The sequence below is a fragment of the Cavia porcellus genome, unplaced genomic scaffold (genome assembly GCF_034190915.1).
Source record: "Cavia porcellus strain 051 isolate PalLab524CR breed Dunkin Hartley unplaced genomic scaffold, mCavPor4.1 scaffold_6, whole genome shotgun sequence".
NCBI classification, from domain to species: Eukaryota; Metazoa; Chordata; class Mammalia; order Rodentia; family Caviidae; genus Cavia; species Cavia porcellus.
Genome location: NW_026947489.1, coordinates 57,854,534 through 57,875,692, shown reverse-complemented (window position 1 = coordinate 57,875,692; position 21,159 = coordinate 57,854,534). Strand labels below are relative to the sequence as shown.

General features: G+C 34.9%; 1 protein-coding gene across 21 annotated transcripts in view; it reads left to right on the top strand.

The window, feature by feature from the left end:
- Kmt2c (lysine methyltransferase 2C) overlaps positions 1-21,159 on the top strand; it is a 239,306-nt gene that overhangs the window by 132,012 nt on the left and 86,135 nt on the right. For all 21 annotated transcript variants that reach the window (XM_063250791.1, XM_063250795.1, XM_063250781.1 and 18 more), the window contains 7 exons: positions 2,861-3,032; positions 5,082-5,196; positions 14,073-14,242; positions 14,562-14,713; positions 15,985-16,098; positions 17,199-17,276; positions 18,649-19,352. In XM_063250791.1, coding sequence (XP_063106861.1) covers positions 2,861-3,032; positions 5,082-5,196; positions 14,073-14,242; positions 14,562-14,713; positions 15,985-16,098; positions 17,199-17,276; positions 18,649-19,352 — 1,505 coding nt within the window. The remainder of the gene's footprint in view (positions 1-2,860; positions 3,033-5,081; positions 5,197-14,072; positions 14,243-14,561; positions 14,714-15,984; positions 16,099-17,198; positions 17,277-18,648; positions 19,353-21,159) is intronic.

Genomic DNA, 21,159 nt, shown 5'->3' with positions numbered 1-21,159 from the left:
AGAAAGTTTTGAGATACTTTTTTTTTAAGCCTTTGGAGGCCAGAATATATTTTATATGTAGTGTACATTTCAGTTTGGATTAGTCATATTGCAGATGCCCAATAGCTACATGTTGCTGGTAGCTGCAAGTTGAAGTGGTAGAATAGCAGACCCAGGAAGCTTTACACGAGCACTTTAGACATTCATTCTGGAAAACTGTAATAGAAAGGTAAGCTGAGTATCTGTAATTAATGTGCTTTCCTTAATTTTTAATATTTTCTGGGTAAAAATTATTGTTCATTTCTAAATGTCACAGCTTGAAAGGGTGAAAATACTGGTACTGTCTTTTAGTATGTCCTTTCTATCAAAAACCAAAATGGCTTTAAGACTACTACTTTTAGATTCATGATTTAATTTTGATGCCTGCCAGTTAAAGAGCCAGTTAAAAGTGATTTTAGGAGTAAAAAAACATTGATTTGTGCTAAGCAGTTGGAGCTACAAAAAGTGGAGAAGATAAAGTCTCTTTCCTTCCAAAGTCTCATAGTAGTGTTTTAAGTTGATTATGTAAGAGAAATTTCTTCCACCCAAATGGGGAAAAGAAATTCTCAGCCGCCAGGGTGAGTGCTTTGGTGTGATGATAGATCTGCAGGAAATGTGTTTGAGTGGGCACGCTGAAGGCTTTGCAGTGGGTTGAAGTGGAAGGATAGGCTAGCATTTCCAGCAGAGGGGACAGAATGGGTAAGAGCAGAGACTGTGAAGGGAAGGTTGTGTTAGGGATGTAACAGGCTACTTGCTATGATGAGGACATAGTGAGTGGTTCTGATCTTAAATTGGGATGATTCTTTTTAGAAGATACTGTAATTATTAAGCCAGTATGTGATGGACAGAATTGAGAAAAACAAGGAAAAATGATGATTATATAAAGTTTAACAAGTAAGAATTGATACCTGGGCAGATGTGTTGGAGGAAGGAGAAGTCAGGAATAATACCTTTTTACCCATTCTGTTGAGGGAAAAGGAAGAATTTTTAAGTTTCATTTTAGAGTTGTTAATATATTTTTAGAAAATCTGACTATTTAGCTTCAATGATATTTAAAAATAAAGGTTTAGGGTTTACCAAAGAAGACTGGGCTAGTAATCCAGAGGTCAGAATCATAGTGTTTACAGAGGAAAATTAGGGCATTAGAAAAGAAGAAGCAAGATGAATTTTTGGCAGACTTCAGCAGTTATAAGGATTATATCAGCAGAGATACAGAAGCCAAAAAAGGAGAATGAGACCAAGAAATGGGAAGCCGAAGAAGTGAGGAGTGAGTTGCGAAGGAATGAAAATTTAAATAAGGGGGTGCTAAGTACAAATAAAGCAGGCTCTTAAAAGTACGGGCTGGAGTTCAGGTGGCAGTTTGCAGCCCCATTAAAGTAGGTTCAGGTCAGTGATAGGCGTTAGTGAGTCAAGACTTTTTTTTTTTTAACTACCTTTTTAAAAATTTTATTTTAAAGAGATTAAGACAAAAGAGGACATCAAGCAGATAAGATCAGAACAATAAGCAACACAGCATTCTACCATAAGACAACCCAAACAGTAACTACCATGTCTCTTTCTTTGAAATAGTTGAGCATAACTTCATATACGATAGTATCAAACAAACAACATAGTATAAAACCATTCAAGAGAATGAAAGTATTACAGGGTATTCAGAACCAAATAACAGAGAACGAATCATGGCTGCTATATTATTAACTGCCGTTAAGCTACCAATGCTGTCTACATTTTCAAAGGTTTGTAAATAATAACAAAAAGTCCATACTAGAGAGACTGAAAGGCTTATAAGGCCTGAATATTTTAATATCCAGCCCTGTGCAGTAAAAGTTTGTTGGTTCTTGGCACAAGTGAATGAAATTTATTACTACTATTTTTCAAGATGCTTGATGAGAAAGAAAAGGTAGGAAATGCTTTAGTTACAGAGGAGTAAATAGGACTGAGCAAACCTTAAACCACACAGGGTTGGGAAGAGATCCTTCTGCTTTGTGATATATTTTAGATGTAACACATTTCTGTTAAGCAAAATTGGTATGAGCTTAGAACACACAGATTTTCTTCTTGTAATATAACTGTAATTAACTGGGATTGGGCGAAGTGATACGTTTATTTTTACATTTTTTTGTGTGTGTGTTTGATAGTAATAGAAATACTAGAAGCATCTTTCCTTTTAATTGTCATTTAGGAATAGATAGTATCTATAAGAATGTGAATTTTTACCCTTTTACAACAGGAAATCAGTGTGAGTAGAGGAGTAGTGTATTAAATATTATATTCATGTATCCGTATGTTGCTTCTGTCTTTAGTGTACTCTTATGTAAATCATTTTCCAGTATTTAAAAAAAAAGTACTCTTAGTCAATTTGAATAATATGTTTATAGTTAAGCATTTAAATCTCACTAGCATTAATATTTCTTAATTTTGTCTGTTATATTGTAATTTCTGAATACTGAATTCAAATAAATCATTTATTTTTACATTGCAAGCATCTGAGGTTTTTTCCCCTCCTTGTTTGCTTCTTTACAGCAAGTATGTATTAAACATTAACTAAATGCATGGTATTATCCTTGGTACTAGAGAAAGAAAGAATTGCTTATGGTCTCAAGTAGATATAGACACAAATAATTGCAGAACTACACGATTAATTTTAATATGGTTAAATTTAGACTAAATATACTACAGTATTTTGATAGAGATCTTATTCTGACTGAATGTCAGTTAGATATGGGTAACTTCAAACATCTGAAAGGTTTATTATGCAAATTTCCTTTGATTTTTAAACTATTAAGTCAGAAAAATATTAAATTCTTATGCAACAATTTCATTGTTTTGCTGTTAATTGTAGCAAAGGAAGATGCAAACTGTGCAGTGTGCGACAGCCCGGGAGACCTCTTAGATCAGTTCTTTTGTACTACTTGTGGTCAGCACTATCATGGAATGTGCCTGGATATAGCGGTCACTCCATTAAAACGTGCAGGTTGGCAATGTCCTGAGTGCAAAGTGTGCCAGAACTGCAAGTAAGTTTTATTTTCAACTCAGAGGTGTGTATTTAGTTTAAGAGGGAGGGACTTTGTCACTAGGTGTGTAAGCTTTATATAATATGATAAAAACTTCTTTTGTTTTGCGACTAAACTCACTTCCTCCCTTAAATCTTCTATTATTTTGAAACAGGTGTGTAAACAAAGCTAATTTTAGTGATGTAAATTCCTATGGTTGTTTAAAAATTTAAATGTGCCAACAGTTTGTAAATAAGTGATGTTAATAATTTAAACAAAAAAGTTTTTCTTGAGAGGAATTGGGGAGGAGATTTAAGAGCAAAATGATTTGGAGGGGTGATTTTGAGACAGGGTCTCACTGTGCAGTTCAGGCTGGCCTTGGGCCCATTTTGTAGCCTAGAATAGTCTCGAACTTGTAACAATCCTCGTGCCTCAGCCTCCCCAGTGCTGGGAATACAAGAGTGTGCCAGCATACCAACCTTAAAATGAAGTTCTGACTATAGAAATTAATTGCGAGAGTTGAAGTCCCTCAAAATGTTTGAATTTCTATTGCAGGAAGAAAAGTTTCTATTAAGACTATTATTGTAATAAAATCTTTGAATGTATCTGAAAGACAGTTACCTCCAGTGTAGGTTAACGTAATTGTTGTAGTTAACATAATTTTAAAAGAAGTATTGTGTGGCATTAAACATTTGTCATACTGTTATCTTTTCCTATTTGCTGCGTTCCATCCCTTAATCTTTTTTCCAGGTCTTCTCTGACCCCTCACTAGGATAATTCTCTAATGAGAGCAATAATTTGAGGATGTTACCAGCATCTTCAGCAATTTTAAACCTGTTTATAAATTGAGAATTTTTATAATGAGGAGGAAACTATAACCTGCATTGCCATGATCAATGTTTTATTGGTTATTTAATGTAATAGCACTGAGCATCTATGTCTTAGAATAAATCAGACCCTTTACCTTCCTATTTTGGTAAAAATTAAGTAAAATATCAACAACTTTTTATTCAGTACCGTATATTTGCACTCAGCTTCTTGGGAAGAACTTAAGAGAACTTGAATAGAGTGCTTGTCTTCCAAGGCTTTCCATGTAGCTAAAGATATGTAACATGGAACTTCACATGTAGAATTGTTGAACTGAGTATAACTGACTTAACCCCTACATATCCCATTTCTTTTCCCTCTTGTTGAATTAACTTCTTAGTTTAGAGAGCGGTTAATTGCCAAGAATTGAGACAGTGATCATGTTGTGGCACGGGGTGGGGGTGCAAAGAGTGTTAAGAGAATGCTCCAGGTTTTCAACTGTAATTCTTAACAAGATTATTTTTATTCATGCATACAATTTAACACTTACTACTTAAAAATAGTCTAAATTCTTCAACTGACATACTTAGTTTTTACAGAAATCTTTGCTGATCGTTCCTATTTTATACCTGAAACTCATCTTTAGTCCAAATTGATAAGCGGTCCTACAGCTAGACAGCAGTAGCCTGAGTATAAATACAGATCCCATGCCAAATTGGATTCTTTTGTTAAAGAGGACAATGTCATTCCTGTTTTCAGTACCAGGATATGTTCCTTTTGACACATTATCACTTAGCAGTTTCAGCTCCTTCCCTCCTCAAAAGATGGATATTAGCCATTTGAAAAGTATAGATGAGTGGTGGTGAACTTTTTAGAAACTGAGTGCCAAAACTGTAACCCAAAACCCACTTGTTTATCTCAGGATACCAATACTGCAATTAAACCTGAATGCTTGGCTAATAATGGGGTGACTTGTATCGTGTTCCATAGGTTTGGCCTGGAGAAAAAGTTACTCATCTTGTCCTAATCTATCCACATTTAGGGGAATCCTCAGATGACTAAAGCAAGTTAACCACAGATGATCTTTTAAGGATAATTCTTTAGGTTTTTTTGGTAGGGGTTACCCCTGCATTGTCTATGCAGAGACAAAGCGGACACCGAGGAATATACGAACTGTGAAGTTGCTACAACTGATTCTTTTCATGTATACTTACATTCCAAAATATAAGTTTAAGGCATCATTAATGCTATCTTATTTTTTAGACAATCGGGAGAAGATAGCAAGATGCTAGTGTGTGATACGTGTGACAAAGGGTATCATACTTTTTGTCTTCAACCAGTTATGAAATCAGTACCAACCAATGGCTGGAAATGCAAAGTAAGTTGTTTTTTTGTTTTGTTTTGTTTTAAGAAACCCACCCTCTATATAAAGAGCAAATCAGATACCTATTCAAATCTATACATTACCATCAGCTTTAAAAAAAACAGCTTTATTGGTGTGTAGTTGATACACAACAAACTGTGCATATTTAAAGCCTAAATTTGACACATGAAAGTATGATCCTGTTCAGTGTAATGAGACTTGACATCATCCCCAAAATGTCTTAATGCTGTCGGGGATCTCTTCTTCCTAGTTATTGACACCTTTCTGTGGTTTTCCTAGGAGTCTTTTTCTTGCTAAACATTAGTGTTCACATCCGCATTTTGTATAAATGCTATCATATGGTATATATACTTTTTTAAAATCTGGCTTATTTTACTCAGTTTTTTTGAGGTTTGTACATTTCATTGCACATATCATCAGGATTCTTTTTATTACATGTGATGTAGATGCCACAGTTTATTAAATCATCTGTTGGTAAACATGAGTTGTTTACAGTTTTGACTGTTATTAAAAGATGCTGTGACCTTTTAATTAACATTTTTTTGGTGCTTCATAAACAAAATTAATTGTGCATTATTTATCATTCTTCCCCAAAAACTTCTAAAATATGTGGACACTGATAGAAATATTACAATAATTGGGGGATAAAAGATGTTTCTTTTTTATTTAGCACTGGAGATTGAATCCCAGGGTTTTACACATGAGACATTGTTATTAGATGGAATAACTCTTAGGTTCCTTATAGTTATTTTATAGCTATATATAACTATGTTAGTATATACTTATATGTACACATGCATTAAGTATATGGAATCATGTGTGGAACTTTTGGGCTCTTCTCCCCCTCTGGTACTTTGCGCGGGGTGGCGGGGGGTGGTTCTTTTTGAGACAGGATCTTGCTATGCAGTTCAGGCTGGCTTTGAGCTCACTTTGTAACCCAAGCTGGTCTTGAACTTGCAGTGATCCTCTTGTCTCAGCCTCCAAGTGCTGGGATGATAAGCCTGTGGTAATTTTAAGTAAGTAATTATTGATTCAGATGTTTGTTAGATGCCGTGTGAAGTTCTTGGGTTTGAGATTTGGATGGTATAGAGTGATTCCCCCCCTCCCCCCTTTATTACTTAGTATATCAGATTGTGCTGTTTTTTTGTGGCATCATGGTATGTATATTTATTTGAGTAACAAAGGTTTTCTCCTCTGAACTATGGAAGCACATTATTTGTTTAGTTTTCATTTCAATGAGATTGTAGGCTCCAACAAACTCAGGACTCTAGATTCTCCCTGTTGTTGACTTCAGTAATTTTTTAAAAAGAGTGCCAAATGGCATTTATAAAGTAAAAAAATGAATTAATATATATTGATCTAACCTAACAAATAATTTTACTTTGAACCTAAGTTGCTGAGATTGGATTTAATGAAAAGGTGTTTTCTCAGGTCTACTTCAGTGCTTAAGATTTTTCTTTAGTAATGCTGTAGAGAAAGCCTTTTTTTCTAGAGGTGCTGGAGATTGTGCTCTAAGTATTAGCCAAGGTACTTTACCACTAAGCCAAAGGGGAGGGTCTTTTGTAGGTTTTGTGTAAAAATACTATTGTATTTTGTTATGTAAAAATGCCATGCCCTTTTTCACTAGTTCAGGTTAACCAGGCCTGATAGTGCCAATAAATGGTTTTTGAACATTACATTTAATAAAATGTCACCCGGCTTCGTAAAGCCTATATTTACAGACTCACCATTGTGGCACCAATGAAATTTATAAGTGGGGCATCAATCTAGGTGTTTCTAAAATACTTAAGTTCCTCATTGTAACTTACTGGTATGCTATTATCAATTATATGTATGAGACCAGGAACACTCAACTTGCTTTCTGGATTTACCTGTGTGCTTTGTGGTTTATGATGCTGGGATGCATATTCTTGTGCTATTCAAACATCTGCGTTTTTGTCATCTCCCTCCCCCATGATCTTACTATGTGGAAACCTTCCATTTCTGACAGCACTTGAGACTACATAATAAATACAAGTGTTAAGTGCAGATTTCAAAATCTACACTGATGGTCAGTTAAATTTTGTATTTTGATACTAGTATTGCTATGAAAAATTTCAGGATCACAGAAAACAGTTCTCCAAAATCTATGTTCTCCCTGCAGCCTCACATTCTTGTCCCAGTGCACAGAGACTTGCTCCTAGAATACAGTATATGTCTGCCCCAGGCCTTGGTCGACCCTTATGTTGACTGCTGCAGGTGTCATGTTCTTGGCATCCTCCTCTATTCCTTAGGCTTCCCTGACTTCTACCTCTTAAACTGCTGGAGCCTACCCTGCCGCAGCAGGCCTTGGGGGTCCTGCCTCTCTTCCTCTGGAGCTAGAGAGGCCTAGCGTCCTGGTGGCCAGACCCGGGCCTGGCCTTTCTCTGTAGAACTGCCCTGCATGCGCCTTTTTGGCAAGGTGGTTGACATAGCTGCAGGTCCTGAGGATGGGTAGGGGTGATGCGGAAAAGTTCTCATCTGTGCCCTCTCAGGCAGGAGGACAGGCACCTGGTGCTGGAAGCGGCCTGTTGACTCTAAGGCACACGCAGCCTGTTCCAGTTTCGAGCTGCGACCCCATGATGGGAGTTTTTAGCCTTAGGATCATCTCACCTGAGGAAACCAGAGCCCTCCAGTAACTGTGCTCACGTGTGGCGCGGGGAGGCGGAGCCTGCGGGAGCTGAATGAAGAAAGCTGGCCTGGGAGACTTCAGTAGTGTCCCTGTCCTAGTGAGAGGTGCTGCTGTTCTCTCAAAGAGGAGCTGAGGAGCACTTACTGTGGGGAGATTGGTATATTGATACTTATGTGTTCACTGAATGTATGTTTCATCTCTGCTTGCTTTTTACTTTCTGAAATATGAAGTTGAAAATTAATCTTCCTTTTCCTATGGATTTTTTTAAGACTGTAAATTGACCTTTGTAACTTTGGTTCCAAGTGTACTATGTAACTTTTTTCTTTGTATTTGTAATTTTATGGACATATGGAAAGATATTAATTCTGGATTTAATTTCATTTAGAAAATTTACCCTATATAGGGTTTTTTTGATCCTGGGGATCAAATTCCCAACCGAGCACGTCAAGGAAAGCGCTTATGCCACTGAGCTAAATCCCTTGCCCAAAACAATTATTTTGATACTTGAAATATTGACTTTTAAAAAATAATTTGTTTTTAAAAAATGGTTATTTCACTGGTCGATGAAAGTGTTTTTAGTCTTTTAAAATTTTTAAAAAAAATTTTTGGCCTTTCGGACAAGGCTTTGCTGTACACTTTAGGCTAGCCCGGAAATCTCAGTGATTCAACTGCCTCAGCCTCCCTAGTGCCGGGATACAGGCGTGCGCTACCATCCCAGCTTTAATAATATTTGATGTGTTAAATTGATCTAAAAATTGATAAAACTTCTGTAATTGTTTCTTTCCTTATTCCCCCCACCCATTTATTTTTGTCGCTGCAACTTAGTAAGAAGACAAAGACAGTGTTAATATATTGTGCTTTTAAAAAAAATTTCAAATGGTACTTGGGACTGAATTCAGTAGTTTCACACTGATATGTCTCAACTTTTCTGAAATTTTGTTTTGAACAAGGCCTTGCTAAATTTTGTAGGCTCAGTATGAAATTGAGATCCTCTTGTCTGAGTCTCCCAGAGTGTTGGAATTAGAGACATATACTACTGCACTCAGCTTGTGCTTTTTTTGCAGTGGGGGGTACTGGGGAACTAACTAAATACCTTGCGCTTGCCAGGCAGGCGCTCACACTGCTGAGCTAAACTCCTGGCCCTAGCTTCTGCTTTTTATCACTACAAAACCACTCTTTCTCCTCTGTAGCTGGCCCCTTCTTTCCTTTGCTTCACCTGGCAATATGACCACATAAGCTCTTTTAATATCTTTTAACTTTGGTTCCTTCTGTGTCATTTGAAAGTTTAACAGAGCTGTTAGATTATTGATTGTGATTGAAGTGCTTGGCTAGGTTAAGGCAAAAGATTCTTTAATTTTCAGGTTTTCTGTTCCTTTAACTTCCTGCATTGATTTGTAGTTCAGATCTTTATGAATGTGAGTTGTTATAAATGTTGAAAATACAAATTTTCTCTCCTTCCCCTACCCATTGCAAACACTTTTCCTTTTTTTCACTCTTCTTTTAACTTGGTTAAATGCGTGTAGACCATAAACCTGATCATATTCTTCTGCAAAAAAACTGTATTTCCTCTGCTAATCCCAACTTCACTTTCAATGGAGTCATGGTTTTGCTTACTTTAAAAAAAAATCTTTCCAGTTTTCTGAAACCCATTTCTGAGAAAGTGTCCCCTTCAAACTTCCATAGGAACTTTTACTCTAAAATCATTTTATCAAGAGCTGTTCAGCTTATGGATAAAAATACGAATTTTAAAAGCTATTTACTTCACTATGTTTCTTTTTATCTGCCTGAAGACTTTGAGTCTTTATTTTTAATTTTTTGGGCTTCCTTTCAGAATCTAGCTACTAACGTGGTCCTACACTGTTTAATTTGTGCCCTGGTTGTGTTCACCATTGTCAAACTCATTTAAAGGACTGGAAGAATGTTTTTGTTGCTGCTGTTTTGTTTTAAATATAGTACTTGTCTTTTTACAAAATCTTAACGTTCCTTATACTCTAATAATAACGTAATAACCGCTTAATAGATTGTTTCTTGTTCTTAATTCATAATCTTATGCTTTTCATTATCTTGGAAACTTTCTGTAGAATTCTTCATGTCTTTCTCAGCTTGTTCTCTGACTTCTTTTGTTTAATTTTGTTCATTGCTAATAGTCTGCTATTCTTTCAAAATGACAGAATTGTACTACACAGTATTGCTGAGAATACTATTGGATGCTTTTTAAATTCTTTTAATGTAGCCAGTAATATATAATGTAGTGGGTAAGTGCTTGGGCTGTTCAGGAAAATTCTAGCTTTTTTCATTTACTAAATACCCTTCTTTGGGAAGTTACTAGATTTTCCTAAGTCAGTATATAGAATATTAATACTTCTGAAAGGTATTGGAGCTTGTGTGATGAGGTATATAAAGTGGCCTGCATAATGCTTGACATAGTGAATACTCGTATAACTTAGGATTTTGCGTAGGAAAGTCCCTCCTGTAGCTGTGTGAAGGATGCCCTCTTCCTGTAATTTCTCTCATGGTTCTCTGGAGTCCATGTCATTCATTAATTAAGCACTCAAGGGCTTACTTACACTGTGTGACAGCAGGGGCTGGAGATACTGGGGAAGAAGGTATGCCCTGACCAGTGCCAGTCTAGATGGGATGCTCCCTAGTGAGCCAGAGTGGGTGCCATCCTCTGGGGCAGTGGTGAACCTGTTGCACATGTGCTGCTGCTGGCTTTTTGCATCACTAATAGCTCTAAAAGCATTGCCATCACAGCTAGGTCTTTGCTGTGTACCATCATTGTTTGGCCATCATTTGCTTTGCCCTTGTTACAAGAATTCCCATATTTGGGGCTGGGGATTAGCTCAGTGGTAAAAGCTCCTGCCTGGTGTGTGTAACATCATGAGTTCAATCCCTGCACACACACAAAGAATTCCTGAGTTTAGTATAATGTGTATTAGTTTTTTTAATTTGAAAAGAATTTAAACTTTACAAGTTAGAAGAATAAAAACCATGCCCATGATGCCAGTTATCTAGGTTCAGTTATTGATAGGATTTTTTGATGCTGCCATTGACAGTTCTTTAAATTGTCATTATGCATGTCTTCTCTTCCAGTGTGTCAGTATCTACTCCGGTGGTACCTCAGGTCATGAACTTAATTCTTTCCCTGATACTGGTTACAAACCGAATCGAATTTCCCCATAAGTTCAATGTTGAGCATGTTGAATTTGATTCAATTTGTGACCAGAATCATGCAAAGAATTAAGTTCATGAACTAAGGGACCACTGTAATCTATTCTTACCCACTCCTATTTAACAGCAAGTTATGCACACGAAATCCTTTTTAAAATATTTCGGTGTGTATTTCTTTATAATAGGGATAGTCTTTCATAATGCAGAGTTGTCAACTTTGTCAATGTACATCAGCACAGTATTTTCATCTAGCCTTCGTATTTTCACTTTTCCTTTTTGGTACCAGGGATTGAACTCAGGACCTTGCACTTGCCAGGCAAGCAGTTATGCTGCTGAGTGTAACACCTCAGCCTGTATTTTCACTTTCAACATAGTTTTAACCTTCATTTCTTTTGAGGGAAGTTGGTAACTTTTTTATAGGATTAAGCATCAGTTTTTATCTTTTTTGTGAATTCTTTTTCCATGTTGCAACTGTTACTGCAGAGTTAGGTGTTTTCCTTCCCAGGAAACATTTGATTTAAATTTTCTATGTCTGTCCATTTTGTAACTGTAAGACTAACAGATCAATTAAAATTAAGTGTATATAACACTTTATATGTTATATGATGTAATTTTTAAAAATTTGGCCTTTGTCTTTATTATTTTTGCCATGCAGAAGTTTATGTAGTCAGATTGACTAATATTTATAGCAACTGGATTTTTTTCCACACAGATTCTCATTATGTAGTCATCTGGTCATGAACTTGCTGTGTTCTAGGCTGGCCTAGACCTCATGATCCTGCCTCAGCCTTGCAAGTGGTGGATTAAATTGGAGTGTACTAGCATGCCTAGTTGCTTCTAGATTTTTGAGTCATAGTTAGAGGCTTTTTTTCTCTGCGTTTTCAAGATTATACAGCAGTTATTATTCTCTTCAAACATTTGCATTGTTTATATATAGTACTTGCTCGATTTATAGACTTAAATTGTTTCATGATTTGGGGGTAGAGTGCCATAGTCGTGTTTATACCTGATGTGGAGTTTGCTAACGGAAACAAAATTTTGCCAAATGCTTTTGTTTGTGAATCAAATTGTTTGCAAACAGAAGTGTTCATGAACCAAGATATTACTGTATTTATAGCTCTGATCCACTTGAAGTTGATACTTGTACATGGTATATCTTTTTCCATGCTATATCTTTATTTAGTTTGCAAAAATCCATTCATTAAAAAAGACTGTCTTTGCCCAGAAACTTGAGAGTCCAGACTAGAATTTTGTATGTGGTTGGAATTTTCTGTTTTGTTGATCCATTTAGTGATGCACCCTTACTGTTTTAAGTATTGAGGGTATGCATCTGGTGATGTTGGACCCCCTTTAGAGCTTTTTGTAGCTATTCTTACGTATTATTTTCATACAAGAACTTTATGATCAATTTATCTAGTTCCATTAAAAATACCATTTCCATTTCTGTTGGGATCACCTTAAATTTATTAAGGAGAACTGACATCTCAAATAAGACTCCCTAACTAAGACCAATGAATGTCTTTGCATTTGTTTATCTAGTTTTGTGTCTTTTTAGAATGGTGTGTACTTTTTTTGTCATGTAGATTTTGAACATTTCATAAGTTTATGCCTCTATTTTGTTACTGTTATGAATGGAATTTTCTTATATTTCTTAACTATCATTTGTGTGTGAATTCTGCTGCCTTTTGCATAATTTTATATACTGCTGTTGGATATTTTTTCTTAGACTTTTTTTTTTTTTGGTACCGGGGATCTAACTCACAACCATGGGCTTGCAAGGCAGGCACTTATGCTGCTGAGCTAATTCCCAGGCCATTTGTCTTTTTTTTGTATCCTACACTTTTTAATATTTTAAATTTTATTAATAGACATCCTTGCATTTCTTTTTTCTTTCTTTTTTTTTTTTTTTTTTTTGGTGGTCCTGGGATTGAACTCATAACCTCAGGTTTGCCAAGCAGGTGCTTAGGCCACTGAGCTAAATTTCCACCCCAATCCTTGCATTTCTTAATAGATTTTTCTTTTTTTAAAAAAAATTGTATTTAATGGTACATTTTAGGTGTACATAATGATCAATGTGATCATAGGGAAATTGTACCTGTGTATGACAACTCCATTTTTTTTCTCATTTCCCTGTTCTCCTTTTAACCTCCCTCCACCATCTTATTTACAAAAGTTTTTTTTACCATTTTTTCTTTTCTCATTTTTGTGATAATTATATATTCTTATACTTCTTTTATATGCCCCAGTGAGCGTTTTGTTTTCTTGATGTGATAATAGAGTCTGTTTGATATTGTTTGATTTAGAATTTTTCTATTAGTGTGTCTGTCCATTTTGTAACTATAAGACTAACAGATTAATTGATGGTTTTGCTAGTTTTCTCTTTATCAACCTTGTGTTTGTGATTTTTAAGCAGGCTAGTGAACCAGGCACAGAAAAGAGTTTGAGGGATCTTAGTAAGGCTTTGTACTTTATAATCATTTCCACTGTGGCTCAGGTAGAATCATTTTCTATTCAAAGCAGTATAAAGACCTGTCATCGAATTTTGATGTGGAGTTACTACTTTCACAATTTGAAATACCAAGTCTCATTAAGAGGATCATACTTTTTTGTTAGCAAGAGATCTTCGTTTTAGATTCTAAGCTATTAAGAAGCCAATGTAAATACTACAACAGCAACTACAACAGCAGCATCCTGATTTCTGCAGTAGTGGATTAAACAGATGTATTCTGTAAGATCTCCTTCCTGATTTTGGCATATGGTTTATTTGCAAGTTTGGGGTGTGATGTTTTTGGTTTCTTTCTATCATGTTAATATTTTCCTGGATCAATTCCCCCATTAAAATTTTCATGGAAGTCTTAGTGCAAATTTTGTGTGGTCAGACATCATTCAAAACAAATTGCTTTTTCAAAAGCACATACCTTTAATTGGCCTCAAGAAAATTAAACCTTAAAGTATAATCCACAGGTATTTTATTGATTTTTTAAAAAATTTGCACCAGACTGTAATTACAGATACACTGTTTCTTGTTTTTATTTTTCCTGATGTTTAGAATTGCAGAATATGTGTAGAGTGTGGCACACGATCTAGTTCTCAGTGGCATCATAGTTGCCTGGTATGTGATGCTTGTTACCAACAGCAGGATAATCTGTGTCCTTTCTGTGGAAAGTGCTACCATCCAGAATTGCAGAAGGACATGCTCCATTGTAATATATGCAAGAGGTAAGAAGACACAGTTACTTCATTTATTTGCCCTTAATCCACATGATCATTTATTCTATCATATCTTGGGACTTAACATCATCACATCTCACCAGAAATGAGCATTAAGAAGGAAAAGAGGAGAGTATTTAAAAATATGGAAGTAAAAATATGTCAGTACCTCTAAGAACATCAACTAATGCCAGGTTCCTTTTGAAAACTTTTGCCAGTTGCCAAATCCTTTTATTTTCCAGTTTTCTAGCAGTTGTCTCTCCTTTCCGTAGATACTAACTTTGACTTTAAATTAGAAAATTTTATTTAAATATACTTATTACTGCAGATGGGTTCACTTAGAATGTGACAAACCAACAGATCATGAACTGGATTCTCAGCTCAAGGAAGAGTATATTTGCATGTATTGTAAACACTTAGGAGCTGAGATGGACCCATTACAGCCAGGTGATGAAATGGAGATGGCTGAACCTGCTACAGGTAAGTTGGGAATTTTTATTTTTGTTTTCTTACTATAAACATGTACCAGCTAGTTAACAGCATATTACTTAGGAGTAATTCTGTGTATCTGATCCCATCTTATTCTTAGTTTCTATACCTTTAAGTGTGTTCACTGTCTTAGTGATGGTTAAGGTCAAAACCATCATCTTTCCGATGTCTTTTTTTTTTTTTTTTACTGCTTGAGTTCCTAGTTTGGTGTGCTTTTCTTCTCTGTGCTGCTTGGGCTAGCAGCTCCTCAGCTATGGGGCTGTCATGTTTGTTCTTCATAATCTGGGTTATCTTGCTCTAAACAAGGTTTGTTTTCGAACACCCTGTTTAAATGTTTATTGTCACCTCTTGAACCCCAAATTTCATTTAGGTACAATCAGTACTTTTGATTGTATCATGTTGTTATAAACACAATAGCAAGATTCTTAGGGGGTGACCATATTATTTTGTATTGCATTTTGTCATTGGTAACCTTTATAAAAGTCCTGTTTTATCACCTACAGAAGGTTCAAATATAAGCATCTTTATTACTGACATTTCCATTTCCACAATACCATTGGTATACGTTAGTGGAATGAATAAGCTTTTAAAATACGAAAATGGTGGTGCATGCCAGTAGTTCTTGCTACATGGAAAGTTGAGGCAGGAGGACTTCATGTCTGAAATCAGCCTGGACAATTTAGCAAGGCCCTGTTTGAAAATAAAATGGAAAAAGAATGGGGGCTATAGCTCAGTGGTAGAACTCTTGGCTAGCATTTCTGAGGCCTTGCATTCAGTTCCCAGCAGTACTGTACATACATGTAGCGAAAACCAGTTACATTAAATAAAACACACACACTCTCTCTCTCTCTCTCTCTCTCTCTCTGTCTCCCCCCCCCCCCCCCCAGTATACATTAGTCTGGAACAAAGAGTTAATAAAAGTGTCCACCATGATCAGGAGTCTATACCTGGAATCATTCTAGTTGGTGAAAAGTAAATTTTTTGGGCTGTTCTTTTGAATATGGTAGAGATCAAACCCAGGTCTTGTTTGCCAGTGAGCTACTACCCCAGCCTGTAAGATACATACTTAGTTGACAGTTGCATTTCAATACGTTGCAGTTTTCATGTTTTAAACATGTAAATACCTGGTTTAAAATAGAAAAATCTTAAGAAGAACTTGTCATTTCTGATAATTTACTCTTACCAGAACAAGACTATAATTGCTGACTTAGTTAACAAAACAAAAAATTTCTGAGCTAAAGAATTAATAATTTTCTCCTAAGATTCTAATAATGAAATGGAAGTTGGAGGAACTGAAGAGCAAATGGTATTTCTGGAGCAAGGAGTTAATAAAGATGTCAGTGATCAGGAGTCCGTACCTGGAATTGATCCAGATGGTAAGATGCTTGTGTTGATGCATATAGTCTATTTTTGAGGCCAATGTATATAATGAATATGCATATACATACTAAAAGTTGAGCACATAAGTAAAAGTTGGCCAGGATATGGTTACTTTGGAAACTGCTTAAAGTTAGAAAGATAGTCTTAGGCACAAATTAATAGGAAAAATATCATGTACTGTGTATACTGACAGTTCAGCATTAGTTATACAGATTTAATCATAAGCATGTACTGTATTTAATGATCAAGTGATTGTCATTGCAAAAGCCATACAGCTTTTTTTTAGTTCTTACATATGCCAATTATGAGTTTTTGGTAACTTTGGGGTGTTTCATGCTGAGATAATGAAAATTTTATTGTATTAGACCATATCAGTAGTCCAGTTGAGGATAATTTCAGTGATACTTCAATTGGATTTTTATAGTATTGATAATAGCTCTTATTGTACTTGAAGATCTAGAATTAATAAGACATTTGAGGTAAAACTAGTAAATCATGGGCTTATTTGAAAGTGTGATATTATATGTGAAGTTGTTAAATTATATAGTTTAAAGGTCTTGGGTTTTTTGAAATGTGCTAGGTCCATATTTAACAACTCATTGATAATAGTTTTACTTCTCTGGGCACAGTGGCTTGCACCCGTGATCCCAGCTACAAGGGAGGCTATGGTAGTGAGGCAGAAGATTACCTAGTTTGAGCTCAATCTGTACAATTTAGTGACTTAGCAAGACCTTGTCTCAAAAATGAAAAAAAAAAATATATAAAAATAGTAGTATAGGGATATAGTACAATATGAAAGCCCAGAGTTTAATTCTCAATACTGCCATTATAACAACAGAAAACTTCACAAAGATGCTGTGTGAGGAAGATTAAATAGTTACATTAAATCCTACTATGCATATATAAATTCCTAATCTTATCTTTATATGCCACTTAGTAATACATATGTTTTATGCTTATGCTGGAAATTGGTATTTTGTGGTAAGGTAAAACTCTCATTCATATTGTTTTGAGGGCAATGTTTATTGTTGTGTAAACAATGTTAGTGCAATTCTGACTCCTTGCTATAGACCAAATAATTTGTTATTTGTGACAGTTCAAGTCATCCACACTGAAGAGCAGCAGAAGAATAAGCTGCCGGAAGGTATTGACAAAGATTGCCTTCTCCTCTCTGGTAAGCTTGTGTTTCAGCTGTCTAGTGTGTTAGAGCTGGAGGCTAGTCCTTTTATGGTTATTATGAGGTTTAGGAAATTGTCAGCTAAATTAACTTTTCATATAAGTTGTTGTAAAGACAGTTTTTGCAGTTGGTTCACACAGTTAATGGTAACTAGATCTTTGAGTCAAGTGAAACTCTCTTGAATTGACAATTGACAGTTTGTCTATTAAGATTTTTTGTTTCTTTAAAAATATTAAGTACTATCCAGTCTGCTACTTTGATGTGTTTCCTTTATCCTCAACTTTAGTCTCTCAGTAAAGCAGGCATGAGATGTGATTTTTGTATCAAAGCATAGTCAAATATTAATCAGTGATCAACAGATAATGAAGGAGATTAGTGACTTTATTAGTATACCTTAAATATTACCATGAGGACATTTGGAATAAATGCCCTTTATCTTCAGTTCTGTTCTGTAGAGTCACATAGGGCTTATACCAACTGGGGCCTGGCCTATAGGCTTAGTACACTAGTACTCAGATTTCAAATTTACAATTATGTATTTGTGTCAATATCATCTATAGTCACTCATATCTGTTTCAATTACTTTTTCCTTGCCAATTTAAGGGAGGAGAAGTTTGTTTGGTTCATGGTTTCAGTCCATGTTCAGCTGGCTATCCTTTGATGTGTGCAACACCCCCATGATTCAGTCACCTTCCAAACACAAAGCTTTTGGAGGACACTTAACGTCTAAACCATAACACTATATATATCATTATTTAATGTGTTTATATAGATTTGCTAAGATTAATTTCTTAGGTTATGGTAATAAGGAAGATCAAAGTATGTCTTAGGTAGATTGGCACTTACAGCTAATAAGCAAAATAAGTTGATTGTTACAAAGTATTTTCTGCCTGTGCTCTGTACTCATTTTTCATCTGTGTAAAGCTTTTTTTATACCTGAATAACTGCAAAATGTTTTTACATTGAAGTCCATTCTTCACCTTTGAATTTAAATAGCTCATACATTACTAGTGACTTTCCTTTTCCTAGCTATAAGATGAATATAATAATTTCACAAATATACTTCTCTTTTTAAGTGCTCAAATTGAAAAACATCATACATGTGTATTACAATTAGTAATTCTCTTTTGGAGTTCTTACTAGAAATTACTGAAACTGAGGGGATTCTATTAAAGCATGTTTTTAGAAGGTGTACATTTGATTTCAGTCCATAAATTTCTGTAGAGTTTGGCTTTTTTAACTGAATAGTCCCCTTGATGAATACCTTTTCATGTAAGTGATGACTCAAACCAAATATTTTATACCTATTCATAGGTAAACATTTAAAGTGTTGTATGTTACTATAACAAGTATTCTCTGAATTTTATAGAAACATCCCCAAATAAAGTGAATTCTGAATTGGAAAATGAGCTTTCTTGTGGAGTTGTTTGTGAAAAAATGGACTTACCTTCTAAAAGGACACATCTTCATGATAAAGATGAAAAAGAAGACAAAATGGAAGTGGCAGTAAATATTGATGCCCCTACATACCAGATTGTTGTACAGCAAGAACTACAGTTGTTACCTGATCCTCAGGGGGTGATATGCAAAGAAGCAGCTCAGCCTCTAGCAGCAGGCGTTGAATCTGTCACTGTTCCACCAGTAGCCTTAGTGTCCCCAAGTGAGGAAAGTACTTCATGTTCTAAGGAACAGTTGATTACAGAAAGACTACATGAAGAAATAGAACAGAAAGAAAATTCTGAATTTTCAACGGAGTTCATGGATTTTGAAATGACTTCTGCAGTTGAGAGTTGTGTGAAAGATGGTTTATGCCTGGGAGATAAATCTTTAAAATTACCAACTGAGGTAGAGTCCTCATTTTCACCAGACATAGGCAAGACAAATGTGTCTTCCTCTCCAACACTTCGTTTAGACTTGCCTTCACATAACATGCTGCATAGTTACTCTTCAACTCTCAATTCTTCTGGCAACATCATGCCAACAACTTACATCTCCGTGACTCCAAAAATTGGCATGGGTAAACCAGCTATTACCAAAAGAAAATTTTCTCCTGGTAGACCACGATCCAAACAGGTAGGGTGATTTTAATGATACTGACAGAAATCAGTATTAGGGACAGTTACTAGTTTTGTGAAATAAGTAATTGTTCTTGTAGCTTTGATTTGGAGGCCAACCTCTTTTGTCATCCAAGGGAATTCGGACACAATGTTGACTTATGTGTTTTTGCAATTATGCAGAAAATGCTGTAAATAAGGAATGTAATTTTTTTTCCCTTTGTGAGGATGACTTTTTTTTAAAATAGATCTCACTATGCTGTTCAGGCTGGCCTCGCACTCACTTTGTAGTGCAGGTTGGCCTTGAATTTGCAGCAATGTTCTGACCTCAGCCTCCTGAGAACTTGAGATTATAGGCATGTACCACCATGCCTGCCTATAGAGAATGTAATTTATGAAATTAAAAATTATATTTGGAATTTCAACTTAGTTGTTACATAGCAATGTGATTTATTTGATTATAGTTTCTCATAGGAAGCACTTAAAATTTTTTTATGGTTATTTAAAACTGTAAAGTTGGGACTGGGGATTTAGCTCAGCGGCATAAGCGCCTGCCTTATAAGCAGGCAGTCGTGAGTTCGATCCCTGGTACTGATAAAAATGAAAAAGACAAAAAAAAAAAAAAAACCTGTAAAGTTCTGTATACACAGTATTTATCAAATACTTATTATCTCCTTTGTTTATTGATATATTTTTAGCTACATAAGCATTAAGATTTATAAAAGGAGTTTTTTTATGCTGGAGAATTTATCTTTTTGGTGTTTCTATTGATTGCTAACTTTTTCAGATTTTTTTTCCCCAAGCTAATTATTTCAGTAGTTTTGTGGAAAAAGTGTTAGAATTGTGTTGTTGATCTTCATGAAGTGAAAAGTATTCTTATTATTTTAAGTACTGTGAATTTTACCTTTTAGGCTAAATTTTTAAATATGATTTAAGTGAGACTATGAATAAATGAACATATTATAGCTAGTAATCATTCATTGTTCTACACAGTTGTTACTTACTGACATGTTTTTTAAAATAACAAGAGACCAAACAGTAGACAGATGTTTTAATCATTACAGTAATAAGAAGTTAGAATTTGCTCCTAGCAATTACAGCCTGACTTTTAAAGGAATAATAAATTAATCTTGATCCACTAACTTCCATGTTAGAAAGCTAGTTAAAAAGTTCTTTTATTTTAATGTGAAATTTATTTTAAATAAATCTCAGATATATTTTATTACTATCTAGAGATAAGTTGTTATATCAGTGACATATGAAATTTGGCTATTTATGGCAAAGACATGCTGGAAACCAAAATATATTTATATTTGCTTTTTTCTCTTAATTATTCTTTTAACATTTATAACTGTAGCACCAAGAGTTTTCTTCTCTCAGTAAATCTTTTTTGAAAAATAAAATAATTATGTAATCACTATGTGGTTCTGATTAAACAAGCAGTAGAAATTTGAATTTCAAATTTACTTTCGGTTTAGTTATTTTTATTTCTTAAAAGATACTACATCAATTTTTCTATTGAATTTTACGATATCTTTCCTTTTTTGGAGATTTGTTCCAACAGAAACTAGATCCAATGCATTGGGACTTGTTTTTTTTTGAATCAAACTTTATGGGCATACTATGCAAATGTTCTTGCAACATGCTAAAATTCCTAATCCTGGACTATTTTTTCCTGTTGACTTTTATTTCAGACTTTTTTGTGTGTGTTTGTATATGTATATTTTTTCTTTCCTACCTTATCTCATTTTATAAGTCACACCCTAATATTTGCTGTTGCTTCTCTATATTATGTCATTTACCAAATTTGGCATTTTATTACTAGC